The sequence below is a fragment of the Stenella coeruleoalba genome (genome assembly GCF_951394435.1).
Source record: "Stenella coeruleoalba genome assembly, chromosome: 5".
Classification (NCBI taxonomy): domain Eukaryota; kingdom Metazoa; phylum Chordata; class Mammalia; order Artiodactyla; family Delphinidae; genus Stenella; species Stenella coeruleoalba.
In genome coordinates, this window is record NC_137150.1 from 121891299 (window position 1) to 121908312 (window position 17014).

At 34.9% G+C, this 17014-nt stretch overlaps 1 protein-coding gene across 2 annotated transcripts in view; it reads left to right on the forward strand.

Annotated features, from left to right (window-relative positions):
• The window catches only part of NCAM2 (neural cell adhesion molecule 2), a 487657-nt gene that overhangs the window by 400309 nt on the left and 70334 nt on the right, over positions 1-17014 (forward strand). For both annotated transcript variants that reach the window (XM_079922649.1, XM_079922648.1), the window contains exon 12: positions 4288-4461. In XM_079922649.1, coding sequence (XP_079778775.1) covers positions 4288-4461 — 174 coding nt within the window. The remainder of the gene's footprint in view (positions 1-4287; positions 4462-17014) is intronic.

Consider the following 17014-nt stretch of genomic DNA (forward strand, 5'->3'; position numbering starts at 1 on the left):
GATATCAAGGTCTATTTATTCTCTGATAATTGAGGACACAGTTGAGGAAGAGAGTTTAAAGATCTAAAATACACACACATGCATACACATCCACAAATCATCTTTTATATTGCTGTTGTATTCAACATTTTTGACTCTCACCTTATCCTGAATCCTGAGGAAATACTGTTTTGTAATCCGATGATTCATCTTCAATTTGAAATTTTTCAACTTAAAATATTTACTCATCCAAGATATCCTTTGCAGGTGCATTATATTCTTCAACTCTCTTTCTTTTCTTCTACATGAATATCTTTGGGCATATGCTTTCAGAATTTTGCCTTATAGGGGCACCTTCACTTTGGGATGCTTTTTTTTGTTAGACAGGGGAACATAATATTTGATGTATTATTTTCACTTTCTTTCCAAACATCTATGCATATATCTGCTCATTGCCCCCTTCCTTTTTCATAAAGTTTCTTGTACTTTTACTTTACTTATTAGTTCTTTTTTATTTAATTGTATTCTTTTATTTTATCAGAATTAAAGTCAGAGGAGCAACTCCTCTTATTGTTCCTTTACCTGTTACAAGATAAAGTAATTACCAAGGCAAACTTTTTATAAATTTTCTCATTTATACTTTGATCAAACTATGACTTAGGCATATGTTTAAATATCAAAATGCTTATCAATGTTATTTAGACCCTGAGAGTCATTTTAAAGAAAGGGTAACTGAGAATAATATTTGTAAATGTCCTGTGATGTATATCCATCAACTCACCCTTACAACAGCAGCTTTAATGTTATTATTATTAACATTTTGCTTATAAGAAAACTGGTACCCAATAAGTTTAATTTGCCTAGAATCATACAGCAAGTCCAGAGACTGTTCCTATCTGACTCTTAGACCGTGACACCCAGTCTTTGCTATTATACACAGCAAATATTTCTAAGCTGAACCTCAGTATTGTATCTTTTGCCTACCATTTGACTAAAATATTGATAGATGCCAATTAATACAAAATAAAGTGATAGTAAGAGGATGGTTACCAGAGAAGGATAGTTACCAGAGTTACCAGAGAAGGATATGATGACTAATATTTACTAAGTGCTTAGTATATTTCAAGTTCTGTTTTATGTGTTCTTCATTATTTAATACTCATAGCATCCTAGCAGTGGATATTATTCTAATTTCCATTTTAGGGAGAAAAATACTGATGATTGAAAAGATTAAGAGACTTGTCCAAGGCTGAAGTTGACAAAAGTAGCAAGACCAGACTTTGGATCCATAGATTCTGATTATATATATCCAGGCTCTTCATTGAACCCTATATTGGTACCAGTCGAGGTGAAAAGGAAGAGTAAATAAATACGTGTTTGCATCATTGTCCTATTTATTCATTCAGGGATAGGTGGCATTCATTAATTATTAAGATGGAAGGTGCTACGAAGTAATTTAGAAAAATATGCTAACAATGATGGGAGCACTGCATATGGAATTCACATCAACAAGCCCTATTTGAAACACTGGACTGCGTTTGATTATCTTTTACAATATGCTTGCATACACCCAGTGAAGTTAAATATTTCAGGATCTTGAAAGCCAGACTGAAAAGTCTAAGTTTGCTGTTGTAAAGAGGAGGAAGCTCCTGAATATCTTCTTCAGGGAAGTGACGTGATCAGAATGGTACTTTAGAAAAATTGATTTTGCATTACCTGCCATATGGGTTGAAATTTGGTGGGCTGTCCACAGAAAAGGAAGCTGAGAGCCAATAATGGCATTGCAGGTAGAAGCAGATAGGGCCTGGGCTTGGGAGTTAACAGTAGAAACAGGAAGGAAAAGATGGATATAAGAATTATAATGCAGGAAAGATGAAAATAACTTTGTGACTAATTTTGATGTATATCAGAGGTAGAATCAAGGATGAATGTGATTACAAAACAATTGAGAAAGTGGAGAGAAGAATTAGAGATGTTGGTTCTACATCAGGCACTATTCACTTGGACATACTCTGTACCTTTGTGTACTGTTTTTAATTACTGAAATATTTAATACATCATGTATTTCCTGAGGACTGAGTATAGTCTATCAGTATTTTCAATGATACATGTATGTATATATGTATGTATGCATGCATGTATAAATTGTGTATATCAAATATTTTGTCCCTTTCTACAAGAAATTCATAATTTAGTAGTCAGTGGGTGGTTGGACATGTAAAATCAGAATGGAAACAAATATTTAGGAAGATTTTAGAGTTGCAAATCATAAGCACACTTTGCTTTTTAGTCAGGTAACAGAAAGAAGAGGCCAATAAAAAATAAATGTAAATGAAAAACCAAGGTAAGAGTCAACAGGTCTGAAAATAGACTATATGGCTAGAAAAAGATGCTCACTGGCTTATATTTTGGTGATGGTACTTTTGTGCTATGAATAAAAACCTGGTTGGTGTACAATATCAGGGTGTACAGCTTAGCAAATGGTGTATACTTCTGCCCTGAGGGTAAGAACCCAGAACCATGTACATGCCATATGGTCAAAAGTAAAAGCCCAGAAGAATCACATTTCTTTCTTCTTCCCTAGTACTTAAAACCTTTCCTTTTGAAGTGTATCCTCAAGCTAAAGGTTATCATTGCTGTGATGTCCAACCTAGACCTAGTTGACATTAGGGAGTCACTCAGCATGAGGTGAGGAATTGGTAGTGTTATTCAGAACAATCAATGTGTGTGTGTTTTTTCCTCCTCTTCAAACTTTAGATCAAACCTACAGATGAAAAGAACCTATAGTTATAACCCAGGGATTAAAGAAACTTTTAAAACTATGATCATGTTTATGACAACTTTAATAAATTATTAAGATAATTTAAAATGTTTACTTCCAGATAAGATTTTAATGGCAATAGGACTTTGGGATGCATCAGTATTCTGCACATTTATTTCTGAACCTTAGAGTTACAGCATAATGCACTTCATAGGATCTCCAAATAATTTACAGTTACTAATTAGAGCTGAACTATACACTGTTGCATTTCTTTACAATATTAATATCTAAAAGGCCATAAACCTGCCTTCTTGGCTCTTGCCCAGTACCATTTATAAGGTGTATTTTTATTTGACCTACAGTGCTCTCTTTTAACTTTAGCAAATAAGGCACATTTGACTTTTGACAGCCATTAGAGATTTTTATATGAATGTTTGGTTATATCAGAATAAAAATTTACGATTACTGCATTATTTTCAATCAAGTGTTTTTTTTCTTTTTGTAGAGCTAATTCTAGAGATGGAACTATATATTTTATTTACATATTTATATAACACATGCATATAATTTATATAAACTAAGTGTAAATTTCCAATCTTTATGATTTTCTTCAAATGTGATATTGAAAAAAGAGAGAGAGAGATTGAGAGACAGAAAGGACCGAGAGAAATTCCTTTAATGTTTAACATGCCTCTAATTACTCATGTTTCCAGAGCAAAGGTTTCATCGATTTCCTCATCAAGACTTTTTTCCCTCTTATTTTCTCCTGTTGCCTGTTTGACCTTTCAGATAATTCTTTATAAAGCTTTGCGTACTAGAAAATAAAATGAAATTTCACCCAGGATATCTTCTTGAGTTTGAAATAATGTGAGTAATGGATTAATACAAAAACACATAGAAGAAGAATTTTGTAGCTGTCTCCTTTAAATACAGGGATTAAACTTAAATATCTAATTTATTTTAATTAACTGATACTTAAAATAAAATTTTAAAAGATAGTTTACAGTTTTATTTAGTTCATAATGACAATTTATCTAAACTTAACACTTGCCACCAAGTTATTAATATAATTTTAATAAACAAAATGGAAATAAATCTCACATTTTCACAAAAGATAATTCTTTATGCTAATGATTCAGTAAAATCTATTCTTATGTTTTAATTGTGCCTGCATTTTCTCTCTCACACACACAAACACACACACACACACACTCACACATGCACACTCATGAGATTGTTTCCTTGAATGGAAATAAAATGCTTATATTGTATAGTAAAGGCAGAAGTAAAATTATTCTCTCAATAAATGAAATTTGATATTGAATATTTTACTCTTTATTTTCTATAGTAATAAAGATTGACTAATGTATACCTTCTTGCAATTTGAAGAGATCATTCAGCGGTTTATGCAAGCTTTGCGATTCAAATATATTAAGTGATATAGGCAGCAATTTTCTTTTATTCCTAGTGCTCAGAGCATCATAAGTCTTAATAATGGCCATCCACATTACCTGGGTTATATTTCCTTTGTTTTTATTCCTTTGTAGATGTGCCATCCAATCCCTATGGAGTGAAGATTATAGAGCTGTCACAGACCACAGCCAAGGTTTCTTTCAGCAAGCCGGACTCCCATGGAGGTGTGCCTATTAATCACTATCAAGTGGATGTTAAAGAAGTGGCATCAGAAACCTGGAAAATAGTACGCTCCCATGGAGTTCAAAGTAAGTCAATGATTTCAAAGTGTGTTGGTTAATTCAAGCTGATCTTCAACATACCTGTGTGATTAGCTTTTTAGTTTCCTTCAACATGCTATTTTTCTTTCTTTTCATGAGATAGGATTGGAAAGACGTTCCCACTGTCTTACTCTTCTTAAGAATACTTTAATAAAGAGTAGAAAAGTTTCCATCTTTAGTAAAGATTAAAGAGTTTTGGGAATTGCCTGGCAGTCTAGTGGTTTGGACTTGGCACTTTCACTGCCATGAGCCTGGGTTCACTCCCTGGTCAGGGAACTGAGATCCTGTAAGCCTTTTGGCTCGGCCAAAAATAAAATTAAAAAAAAAAAAAGTTTAGCAAAATCACCAAAGTTTAATTCCAGGGGAAAAGTTAGTATTTAAAATTTGGGTGTTTGAAAACAAATTACTGACATGTTACATTTGATGGCTGAATATTATCAAGTGTGTGTTTTCTATTTATTAATAATATTTCTTTCATAAGTAGGTGTGAAAGTCATACTGTAAAATGTATGTCTTGTATATATACTCATAAAGCCATCTATAAAAATTGACCTTGCATACAAAAATCTCCTTCAAAATTATGTTTTGAAAACTCAAATTTTTACTGTGTGTCATAAGATTTTGAATAATAGAATTAGCTAGCTATGAGAAGTTAGAACACTTTGCAACAGTTCTTTTCACTTACGTAGAATTTCATCATGTGAATATGTGATTTTTTTCTCCATTATTAGAAGAAACTAAATTAGGGAATAATACTAAATTACCAGAGTTGGACTCTGTTAATTGCACACACACTTATGAGCTTGTTTCCTTGAATGGAAATAAAATGCTTATATTGTACAGTAAAGGCAATACGTGGTCCAAAACGACAGTATAAAATAGTGAGGAAAGTACTGCTGCAGAGTGTTCCTCCTTTGCTGGCTCTGCCTTGACCCTAACATGTAGTGTGAAGGTTCTATAAAAGGCATGAGCCCTCCTGGGAAGAATTGTCCTAGTGGACAATGGAGACAGAACAGATAAAATCATTTGAGGCTCACCTGTGTTGTCACCTGTTTGTTCAGTTTTGACTAAGAGTAACTATAGGTTTTGATAGAAGTGTTGGGAATTTTGTCAATCAATCATGAATCATTTACACATTCTTCAAATAATGCCCTCAAACAGGTCAGCTCTTACCACTGCTTTTAATGATGAGAAATTCTGGATAGTTAATGTTCTTTGTATACATGCTATGTGGTTCAGGAGAGAAGATGCATAAAGGTCATGCCCAAAAAGAATGAATGAGTGAGTTCAAGGACGCTAGTAAAAGAAATGATTATCCTAGATGTAGGAGTCATATTTTTTTTAAGAAAGAGAAAACAAGAGAGGGTGAAAGGCGAGAGACAGAAAGAGAAGATATTTCTGACAGTAGAGAATATTTATAGTGAGCACTCCATCACAGACATGAAGAAACGGAATGTGAGGTCTGAACACGATAGAAATTACACTCGGCAGAATAGTACTGCCACACCCTGCCCCTCAACCCTGGGTTAGAGGGAGGAGGTGAGTAGATTTTCCCAAGACTTCTTACAAAGTTGCAACACTTTATCATGGCTTTGGACTGGCCAAGTTTTTCAAGTTCAAAAACCTGATTTTGTACCCCATGTATACATCGCTCAGAAGCAAATTTCCATGCTTATAACAGTGGTATATAATAGCAAAGAACATTTGGTGATTTACTGTGAGAAATCACTATCCCAGAAATGAGGCATTCAGAGTCTATACAATGAGTACGTGTGTATATTACATAGGAAAGAAAATGTGTCCGAAGCGTGTTTGGTGAGTCTCTAATGTCAGAAGCAAAGTTACATGAATATGTCATTTAATGGTTTCAGACTAGGACAGCCTAAAGCTTGCCAATAAGTCCAAAATACTTTAAGTCCCATGGCTGGAGCTTTCTCCCCTTTACATAAGGGAAATATCTGCACTGATACATTTTTTTCTTTTTTGCGGCTTACTCTTCTTTCAAACATATGTTAATAAGTTCCTTGAATCAGGTTACAATCATGTAACCAAACTACTGCATGGTCTCAACTCAGTGTAGTACAAACACGATTTTTTAATCCAATTACTCATTTCATCATTTTTTGGGAAATCTCCCTTTCTGTTATTTAACATCTTTAGCAGACACTATAGATTTATGGTCCTCTTCAAGTACAAATACATTCAGTTAAATCCCGCACAACTTAAAACTTATAAAGTCCAGTTTAGCACTCATATTTTCTCTGGCCCCCATACAGCTGGATCTTATCCTGGGGAGCTGAGAGTGGGAAGGTGGCATGAACTACATCTTCTCTCGGAGAGAAGAAAGGAGTCAAATACCTCTTATTTTTCTGTTGCTGTAATTCTTCTCGGGCTCTGCCTGCCACCTGTGCTCTCTGTGAGACCACATCTAAGTACCTGTCTCCTGGGGATGCATGTGTGGGGTGCAAGCACACCAGAAGACTTTTTGGAGAGAGAGTGTCCTCAGATGGAACACTGCTCAGCTTGACCTCCTCACCCTTGTCTCAGTAGGTTTTGCTCTGAGTGTAACTGTAGTCCATCAACTTTATGGAGTATCCATTTGACCTGGGGAAAAGTTCCACATCCTTATTAAGCTGAAATATAAGAACCTAGACTGCCTCACAGGTTTCCTCTTCCAGAAGACAGATTAATGTTCTGTAAAAACAAGAATTCCAAATGAGGATGGAAATGCCAAAGTCCCTCCACCTCCACTTTTTGCTGACAAATCCAATGGATCTGTTCATCCATTTGCGTTATCCTCACCTGCCAGAAGGGAAGAGAGATCTCTCCTGGGAGGAAGGTACACTATTCCAATGGAATTCTTCTCTGTGTCGCCTTCTGCTTATAGAGTGTGATGCAGTGAGCTTGGGGGTTGGAATGTTGGGACTGAGGTTCCAGAGCCAGTTCAGCCTCTTATTCAACTCTGCGGGGGATGCCTAACATTTTCTCAATTGCTTAGTATTTTCCATCTCTTTCTTCTCTTTATGAATTATCGCAGTTGAAAATTCCAAGACAGCAGAAGCAGGCCCATGCATTTCCACACAACTTCCTGTTGCTGGACTGGTGTCATTTTTTCTTCTTGAGATTAAGTGCACTTTAGTAATCTGATTTATTTAATGTTGAATTTACACTGTATATCTCAAATGAGAAGGTGATCTCATTTCATGTATAAAAACTCAAATCTTTAAGTGTTTCATCTTGTAGCCCTAGTATTTGGTTAACAGGCAGGAATGTAAATATGTAACTAAGAGAAAAACATAAATGCAAAGGTTAGCCAGGGACAAGCTGGACAATCCCACTGGAACCAATCCTAACAATCTAGAAAATGTGTGTCTGGCATTTGCTCTTCCTTTAGCTAAGAGATGTACCATTTTTGTAAAGATATAGTAAAGATATAGAATAACATAAAGAGATATAGTAAAGATCAGAATAGCAAATGCTTTATGCTGATAGAAATATGAAATATGGAATGCATAATCATAGTCATGTTTTCTGTAAAATTTAAATCAATAATTTGAATGTTAGAATATATAACATAGTTTAGATTTAAACTTTCTACCTTAAGCACACATATTTTCATTGAGTCACTACGGTTTCCTTTAAAAGTGATGCTTCAACCTTGCTCACATTTTTCCAACCAGACAGGCTTACGTCCTTTTAACAATGCCTAGAATTACCCTTTTACCCTGGCCAACCTACAATGTGCTCTCACAATCAGTCCTTCTTGGAAGTGCTTTCACACTAAAATTCTCTCTTCCCCCAGAATGAGTCTCCAGCAAGCAACAATATATTTCTTACATTATATTGTATTTATATTTTAATATATTACATTATATCATATTCTACTTCTTATACTACAAATCTCTGATTTATCTTTTCTCCTAGCTTATAAATTCCATGAGTGGAACTAGTATGCCCATTCATTTCAGTATTTCAAGTGCCAAAATATACAAGAGTAGAGGGTAGAGGGAATGATGAAATTTGGTAGAGGTGGGAGAAGGGAAAGGGTTATTTTATAGCACCTTATTATTGAGTCTCTGTAAGGTGAATCTGTTATATATCCCCCTTTCAATACATTTGTGTCTACAGAAGCAGCAAGGTGTTTATTAGAGACAGACATCTTTGAAAGAAGAGGGGAGAAAAAAAGCGGGGAAAATGGAATCATTGAACTGCAACGCAGGCTCCACAAAACCTCAATCAACTGGATGAGGATCTCTCAAGGCAACATTGTCCATCTTGGATGGACCACTTCACTTATAATAAATGGTTATTGAGCAACGTGACCTTAAAATGTAGTGGGTCAGTAGGCAGGTCTTGATGGGCAGCTCCAGTTACATGGCCATGTGGTCTGACTGTGATCCCTTAGCCGGTCATTTCTTCTTGCTCAATTACATGCCAGGAATTTTTAAAAAAGATATATAATTCTGCACAGAATATGGTATTACCTTGCTCATGAAATCTGGAGACTTCATTGTGATTCTCCCCTGGGAATGACCACAAATGCCACAGAATATTTCTTCCCATCCCTAATACATCAAACAACATTAGGTTCACTGCATCAGTCATATGACCCAAGTGGCAGGGCAACTTGAACCACTGCTTGGACCTGTTGCAGTGCCCTTTTCTGCTGCGGTCCCAGTTCAATGCTGGCATGGCAGCCTTGTGCACCATTTAGTGCCTAAGCTCCATTTTCCTCTGTACATCTCAAAAGCCTAATGCATCAAACTCACTGATGAATACCCTATCAAATCTCCTGCCTCATCAGAGACCTCTACTTTTGGTATCAACTGTTCCATATTTTATTATCCAGTAGCAGACACAGAGATCTAGTTTGGACTGCAGGGTATCTTGTAAAAGGAATTAGGGCTTTGATCAGGCAGGAGGGAAGTTGGACTGTACTGGAGGCATGATAATGCCTCAGCCCACCCATCAAGGAAGTCTGGAATGAGGAGTATTACATTCTGTATAATGTCCACCTTAGGCTAAAATGGCCAGTCCTTTATACCCTTGCTTCTTTCTTTACTCAGATGCAAGCTTCTCTGGGAACAGTACAACTGTGTTAGAGACAGCTTTTTGCACCTGAGACAGACCCTAACCGTCTGCAGCCTGAATTATCCCCAGCTAGGCAGCAAATGGGAATCTTAGCTGACAACTCCATATTTCCTATAATATCCTCTTTATTATGTATCTATTTTAAATAAAATCCCAAAAGCTGATCTAATTTCATAGATCAAAATCTTGTTGAAGTTTGAATTGTGAGGTATAATAAATTCTGCAATGTATGTATCTATATATAGTTATGAATATGTGTATACACAAAACTAAGAATTTATGATCTTATTTTATTTAGCACTATTTCTGATTTTTTTCTATTGAAAAATATTTCTGTCAAATAAATCATCAGAACATTTAAATATGGTTCCTTTGCCCTCAAAATGTTTTCTAGGATATTTCCAAGTCATCTATTAGCTGACTTGAGAAACAAAATTGGTTTATATTAATAAGCGAGCAAATTCTCATTTAGTACATGAAGATTTGTCAATGATGTTTTGAGTGAAATTACTCTGAAAATATATTCATTCCACCTCACACTGTATATAGATAGTCTTCTAAAATGATCATGTTGTTCCTCCTTGCTGAGGCAAAATATCAGTGATTAGGCAATTAATGTAACATTAAAGATAGCTAACATTTCTGTCTTAGTTCAGGCTGCTGTAACAAAATGTCTTAGATCAGGTGGATTAAACAACAGATACTTATTTCCCACAGTTCTGGAGACTGGGAAGTGCAAGATCAAGGTGCCATATGATTTGATTCCTAGGAGGACCCTCTCTCTGGCCTGCAGGTGGCCGCCTTCTCACCATGTCCAGACAGAGAAGAGAGAGGGAGACAGAGAAAGAGAGAGAAAGTGTGCAGCATGCTCAGGTTTCTAGTCCTCTTGTTATAAGAACACTAATTTCTCCACCCTCATAACCTCATCTAAACCTAATTACCTCCCAAAGGCCCCACCTCCAAAAGGATCACATTAGGGCTTCAACATATAAATTTGGGGGGGAAGGAATACAATTCAGTCCCAAATATTCACTCTTTTGCAATCATTGTGGTGAGAACTGAAAATAAAGTCAATAGTCAACAAACTGAAGAATTTGGTAGTATCAATATATTCTGTTTTACAGAGAATAAAGCTGAGGGCAATCCATATAAAGGAGAAAACTGAGACTATAACGTGTAGTGTCTTATCCCTACGTCATATGGATGAATAATATTGAAACTAAAATTCAAACCCAGATAGGAAATCTGGTTCCAAAGCCTACACTATTAACTATTATGGACTTTGTATCTTTCATTCAGTTAAGACTTGAGAAAGTTGAACACAAATTACTGCCTTGTAGAATATGAGTTATATATGTGTGTGTGTGTGTGTGACTGTTGTGATGTGTTTTCGATAGCTAATGGGAGGTAGTTTTATAGATAATTTAAGGGGTAATTTGCCTGACAGAGTTAAATATGAATTAGAAAGGTGAAATATCACTGTTATTTGAAAGTTTATTATTAGAAAAGAATAAAGCTGAAGGGAAGGGAAGGGAGGAAAAACAAGGCAGACATTTTAAGCATGTTTGTTCATTCCACCCCATATATGGATGGTTGACTAGACTACAGCATGACAGTAAAGTCCAGAAAATATATGATAAATATTGTGTGTGCGTGAGTTGTGAGACTATATGATGTAGTAATTGATGATTTCAAAAGGATATCAATTGAGACAAAAATAATTACATAGTAGCTTATTTCCTTTGTGCTTCAATGCATTACAGACATAAGAATCAGGGTACTTTACTAAAAACATTATTATAAGGGAGCTAGAGAATGTGGCCCAAGTACACCCTCTCTGGTGTAGCTTGATTTAAGGGTGAAAGTTATATGAACTGAAGCAGAGAACAGGCTTCAGAGATAGTGAGAATCTCAAAAATTGTATTCAACTTTGTAATTGTCCATATATACATATTCTGGAGGGGAGATCCATAGCTTTCATTCATTCTCAAAAGATTTATATTAAAAATGTTCTTATTTCAACTTTGTTTTCAAATTACAGTTCAGCTGAGTATACAATCAAACTTGATAGTTACTTTCCTTTTGTAATCTAAGGAGAATATTTTATTCTCTTCCGGCTTCCGTTGTTACTGTTTTGAAGTCTGCTGTTAGTTGTCATTTTTTTAATAAGTAGTACATGTCTTAATGTGGATTTCTGTATTTGTTCTGCTTGGGGTTCAGTTTGATTTCTGAATCTGAAAATCCCTATCTTTCATCAGCTGTGGAAAATATTATATCATTACCTTCTTGAATATTCTCTTCTCCCATTCTCTCTATTCCTTTATTCTGAAAATCTAAGTAACATGCTAAACTTGTTATTTGAAAGCTTAGAATACCATATCTCCTTACATATATTTTATTATGTTTCATTCTTTTATTATGCTATTCAGCTCTGTCTACTAGCTCACTCATTCTTTGTTCACTTATGTTTAATCTGCCATTCAACCTCTTATTAAGTTTTTAATTCAATGATCACATTTTAATTTACATAATTTCTATTAGTTCATTGGCTTTTTTCAGCAGACTCTCACTCAGAGTGGCTTATTTACTAGTATATTTTATGGCTTTAGGTTGTGATCTCTTATTTTGCTTATCTTCTTTACTGGGAATCCTGCAAGGCCTTAGGTTTGGATGTATTCTTCCACAGAAGATATTGTTTGCCTCTGGAAATTACCCTGGAGCATTACAAAGCTGGAAGCACCAGAGCACCCTAAATTAATTTCTTGATTTGAGGTATTCTATGAGAGTACTATGAGAGCAGGTTTATAGTTACTGATTGTCAAACAAATATTTATCTACCCACCTCACCCCGCCCAATCAAACTAGGATTTGGTTCAAGGCCAAGCCAGACAAATTGTAGTTGCCAGTAGTCTTCTGTGTGTGTGTGTGTGTGTGTGTGTGTGTGTGTATGTGTGTGTTTTCTAGCTCACACTTTGAGTTTCATCCAAGAACTCAGACGTTCCTGGCTCCATGCAGGAGTCCCATCCTCAAATCTCTCTCATATCTTCTTTTCCCAGTGATGATATTCAAAATCAGTCTGTGTGAAAGCTCTCAGTTATCTGAATACCAGTGATGTTTTCAACAGGACTGCAGAATTGATAGAAATGCAGTTCCATTGCTACTCCTCTAGTTTCATATCTCCCTGTCCACTTCAATTTTGATAGTTTAGAGTTTGCCTTTCTTTTCTGTGAGATAATATGTACATTTACACAGACTTTTGAAAATGATATGTATAATCTGTAATTGTACTTAGAAAACTTGTTTCTCTGGCTGTGTAAGTAACCCTATGCTGAAACTCTGAAGATATATTTTAAGGCACTCATATACTTTTAAATAGTGAAAAAAATGCTAATTTTGTGTATTCGTTTTATAGTTTGTGCTAATCATTCATCTTAAACTTTAAGAGCTTTTTAAAACATAATTATACTCATTGCCTTTTAGGCATTTGTTAAAAGATAGATTTAGGTTTATCTATGAAAAGACACGTGCATATGGTCATGAACGTTTCAGCTACTACTTTTTTTTTGCCCTCAGAGTGGCTTTATGTTTTTCTAATTTACATTAGTTTAGTGGATGTTTAGTTACTTTTCCTTGTTCATAAATATCTGTAATTCATTATATACTGTTCATGTATCTGCTTCTAATTGCTGATATCATGACATAGAAATAAATATCAGTTCTCACTTGATTGTAATGTCATTCAGCAGGAAAATTTTAGCATCATAATTTTCCTGTTAGTAGATTCTGATTCTAAATGACTCACTAATTAATTTCCTATGAATTACACTTGCTCACTCTGTACCTGGTCCTAGGCTTAGGGGTCAGTTGAAGCCTAGACCTATTACTATATTCTCCAAGATTTAGCTGAAGCCTTACTGACCATCCCAATCACTGATGTGACACAAAACTAATTTTCAAAGCATAGATAATTGTGAATAAATCATAAATCAAAAACTTAAACTATTCAAATATAGAATGTGAGTCATTCTGACATTTAATTTTGAGTGAAAATCATGTTTTACAGGTGTAGCACTGTTTGGCTGGGAGGGCTACATGACATTCATTACCATATCATTTAACATTTTGTAAGTGTGTTCTATACACCTCATTGGGCACAAATGAAGAGAAAATCATAATCTTGCAAAACAGCTACTCATTTTTCAGTCTTCAAACTCAAAATGAAAAATTAATATTTTAAAATATCAAGTTCTTTTTAACAGAACATAAAACAGTTCTCTCAAATAACATAATCTCTTTCTTTTGATTTGTGAAATGGTTAGCCAACTAGAATCACACATAGAGGTCCTTCCATGTCTACCAAAATTATTACATGCTCTGCTTTATTTGGGTCTAAGCTTATAGCAGAATTTCCCTTTGTTCCTGAAAATAAGGGAGATAACATTTATTTGAAAATAAGAGCATTATCTAAATAAAATTCCATTGAAACTTTTATTTTTCCAAATTCTTGCCATTTTCACTAATAAAGGGATATAGTTATTGATTACAATTTGGAAATAAATACACAGTTGGATTTTTTAGTCCTGTCATTGTGTAGTTCCACTGAACCTTCAATGTGGCTTTGCAGGATGCAATTTCAGTGTGTATATTTAAATTTTAGATGTAATTTGAACATTATAGTATTTAGTTTGTAAACACTGTAGTTAAAATTATGAGCATGCGGGCTTCCCTGGTGATGCAGCGGTTGAGAGTCCGCCTGCCGATGCAGGGGACACGGGTTCGTGCCCCGGTCTGGGAAAATCCCACATGCCGCGGAGAGGCTTGGGCCCATGAGCCATGGACGCTAAGCCTGCGTGTCCGGAGCCTGTGCTCCGCAACGGGAGAGGCCACAACAGTGAGAGGCCCGCGTACCACACACACACACACACAAAATTATGAGCATGCTTCATTATTACATATAATTCCAAACTTTTTATCCAGGCTTTAATTTTAGCAAAGAATCTGTTTAAGTAAAATTTGAAAGAAAAAAATCAATTTATATGGTAGAGAAAGCCATTTTCTTTTATTTTGAAAAGTAGTATTCAATAAGCATCTTTTCCAAGATTGTTTTGAAGTGTGTGTTTGGATTTATACAATACATGCCTGTGTCTGATAGATCAGCAAACTGGTTTTGAATAGAAGTTTAAATTGAAATAGGTTGAAGATTAGTGCTACTCTACTATATTTTTTTTTCATTTTAACATTTATATTTTTCAATTTTTCTGTCAATTTTAAAATTTCTAAATCTTTCATTCTCTGATCATTTCATATTTCATGAGTACTATATATTCTCTCTCTGTTAATTGTAATTATAGTCTGTTTTCAAAGTTGTTTCTGTTCCCTAATTTTTTTCCTAGACTTATTTTGTTGTTATTATTGTTATTGATTTTATTCTCTGTCATTCATATTGGAAACTTTTCTCAAATATTTGGTGATCCTTGTCTGGATGTGTATACCTCAAAGAGAAAAAAACACCACTAGGCTCCGTTTGCAAGGGCAGGGCTTCTCAAGCTTTGTGATCAGATGGGTTTATGATTCCCCATCAACAAAGGTTTGTGAAATGTCAGCTGTTTGTAGATATCTTTTTTGAGGATTTTTAGTTATTATCTACATATTTGACTACTGGAGCTTTGTGGAAAAGCAGTTTATGTTAGATGGTATCCCACAAATTTTTGCCAGCTCATCAGCTCCAAACTCCCTCATATTTATAACCCCATAGTCTAAGCTTTCTTGGTTCATTTTATCTAGTTAATAAACCTTTCATCTTCTGTTGAGAGAGAGGAATTCACCTTCCCTTAAATCTGAGACAAGAACGTGAAAGTACGGTTGTTCAAATGTTTGGTGATCATCCATTTCTTTGTTCCCATGTTTTGGACTTAAAATTTCTGAGACTTTCCTGAGTTCTGTAGGTCTAATCAGTTTACCTCCACTTGCCATCTCATCTTTATATACAGATATTTATTGTTTTTGTGTAATAATTTTTACATTTGGGCTTTTTCAAGTTTTAAAGCACAGACAATATTATATTAAAATTAATTCATTAATATATTGATGGTTATAATATTGACAATTCCCCTTTAGAAAAATGAGCATATCAATGTTTCTTACTGAGTAATGATTAGTACCTATAATAAGCTAAATTCCCTGCTTTATTGCGTGGCTAGTGAGGAAAAAATATCACAATTATCTTGGAAACTGGCTAGTGTCATATGCATACTCAGAGGAAATTTTGAATATAAGCTTAAACTTCAAAACTTGACAGTTTTTCTCAACAAGGACCAGAATAACAAAGGCCATTCGCTATGGACACAGTGTAAGGTTGCATATATTGTATCATATACAACTACAAGAAGAGCTATTTACATTTATTATGAGGTCAGTATTATTCAATATGGCAGCTCTGCTTATTGGTAGATATTTCTGCATTGCATAAAAGAACCTATTAGAATCCATAAAGTAATTTGATCCAACCAGTTCTATAATGGGAAGCATGCTATTTGATATCCACCTAAAATTTTATTGTTTAAGACCCCACTAGTTATGCAGTAGATTTCAGGTTATTCAATAGCTCCTGGATTCTTCATTGGTAATTGAGGAACATGTTGTATATGTACAGTGCTACATCTCTAAACGGAGTACATGATAATGTAAGAGGTCATATTTTCATTAATTGTCAATTAATTTTTTAAAGAAAATATACAGGATTGGGCTTCTTTTAATCTGAATTACAAAACTCAAAAAGAAAGTAATTGTTAATGGAAACATTTTGTGAAAGTTATTGCCTATAAAATTTCTTCCTTGATCATTGTTGAGTATGAAACATTTTGCTTTTGTTAGTATTTAAAAAGAAGGCCAGTGATTATTTAAAATATAGAGTAGGGCTTCCCTGGTGGCCCAGTGGTTGAGAGTCCGCCTGCCGATGCAGGGGACGTGGGTTCGTGCCCCGGTCCGGGAAGATCCCACATGCCGCGGAGCGGTTGGGCCCGTGAGCCATGGCCGCTGATCCTGCGTGTCTGGAGCCTGTGCTCCGCAACAGGAGAGGCCACAACAGAGAGAAGCCCGTGTACCACAAAAAAATAAATAAATAAAAATAAAATAAAATATAGATTAAAAATAATGAGAATGAGTATCAAACTTTAACTAGAGTAAGCCCACACAAATATTTCTTCACATGCATTTTGCCATATTATGATGTTATCTAAGTTGTGACTTTCCTAAATTTATGGGGAGTTTTCTATGTTGTGTTATGGTGCCACTAAAAATAAAGAAATAATCGATATGTCTTTATGTTACTTAAAAACTTCCTTTTTAATTTTTTTTTGGAAATGCACCTTGGGAGATATCACTGCATATAACATGATGATACTTTTAGGTCTTTTCTGTCGCCTCTCCTTTCAAACCACACACACAGAGT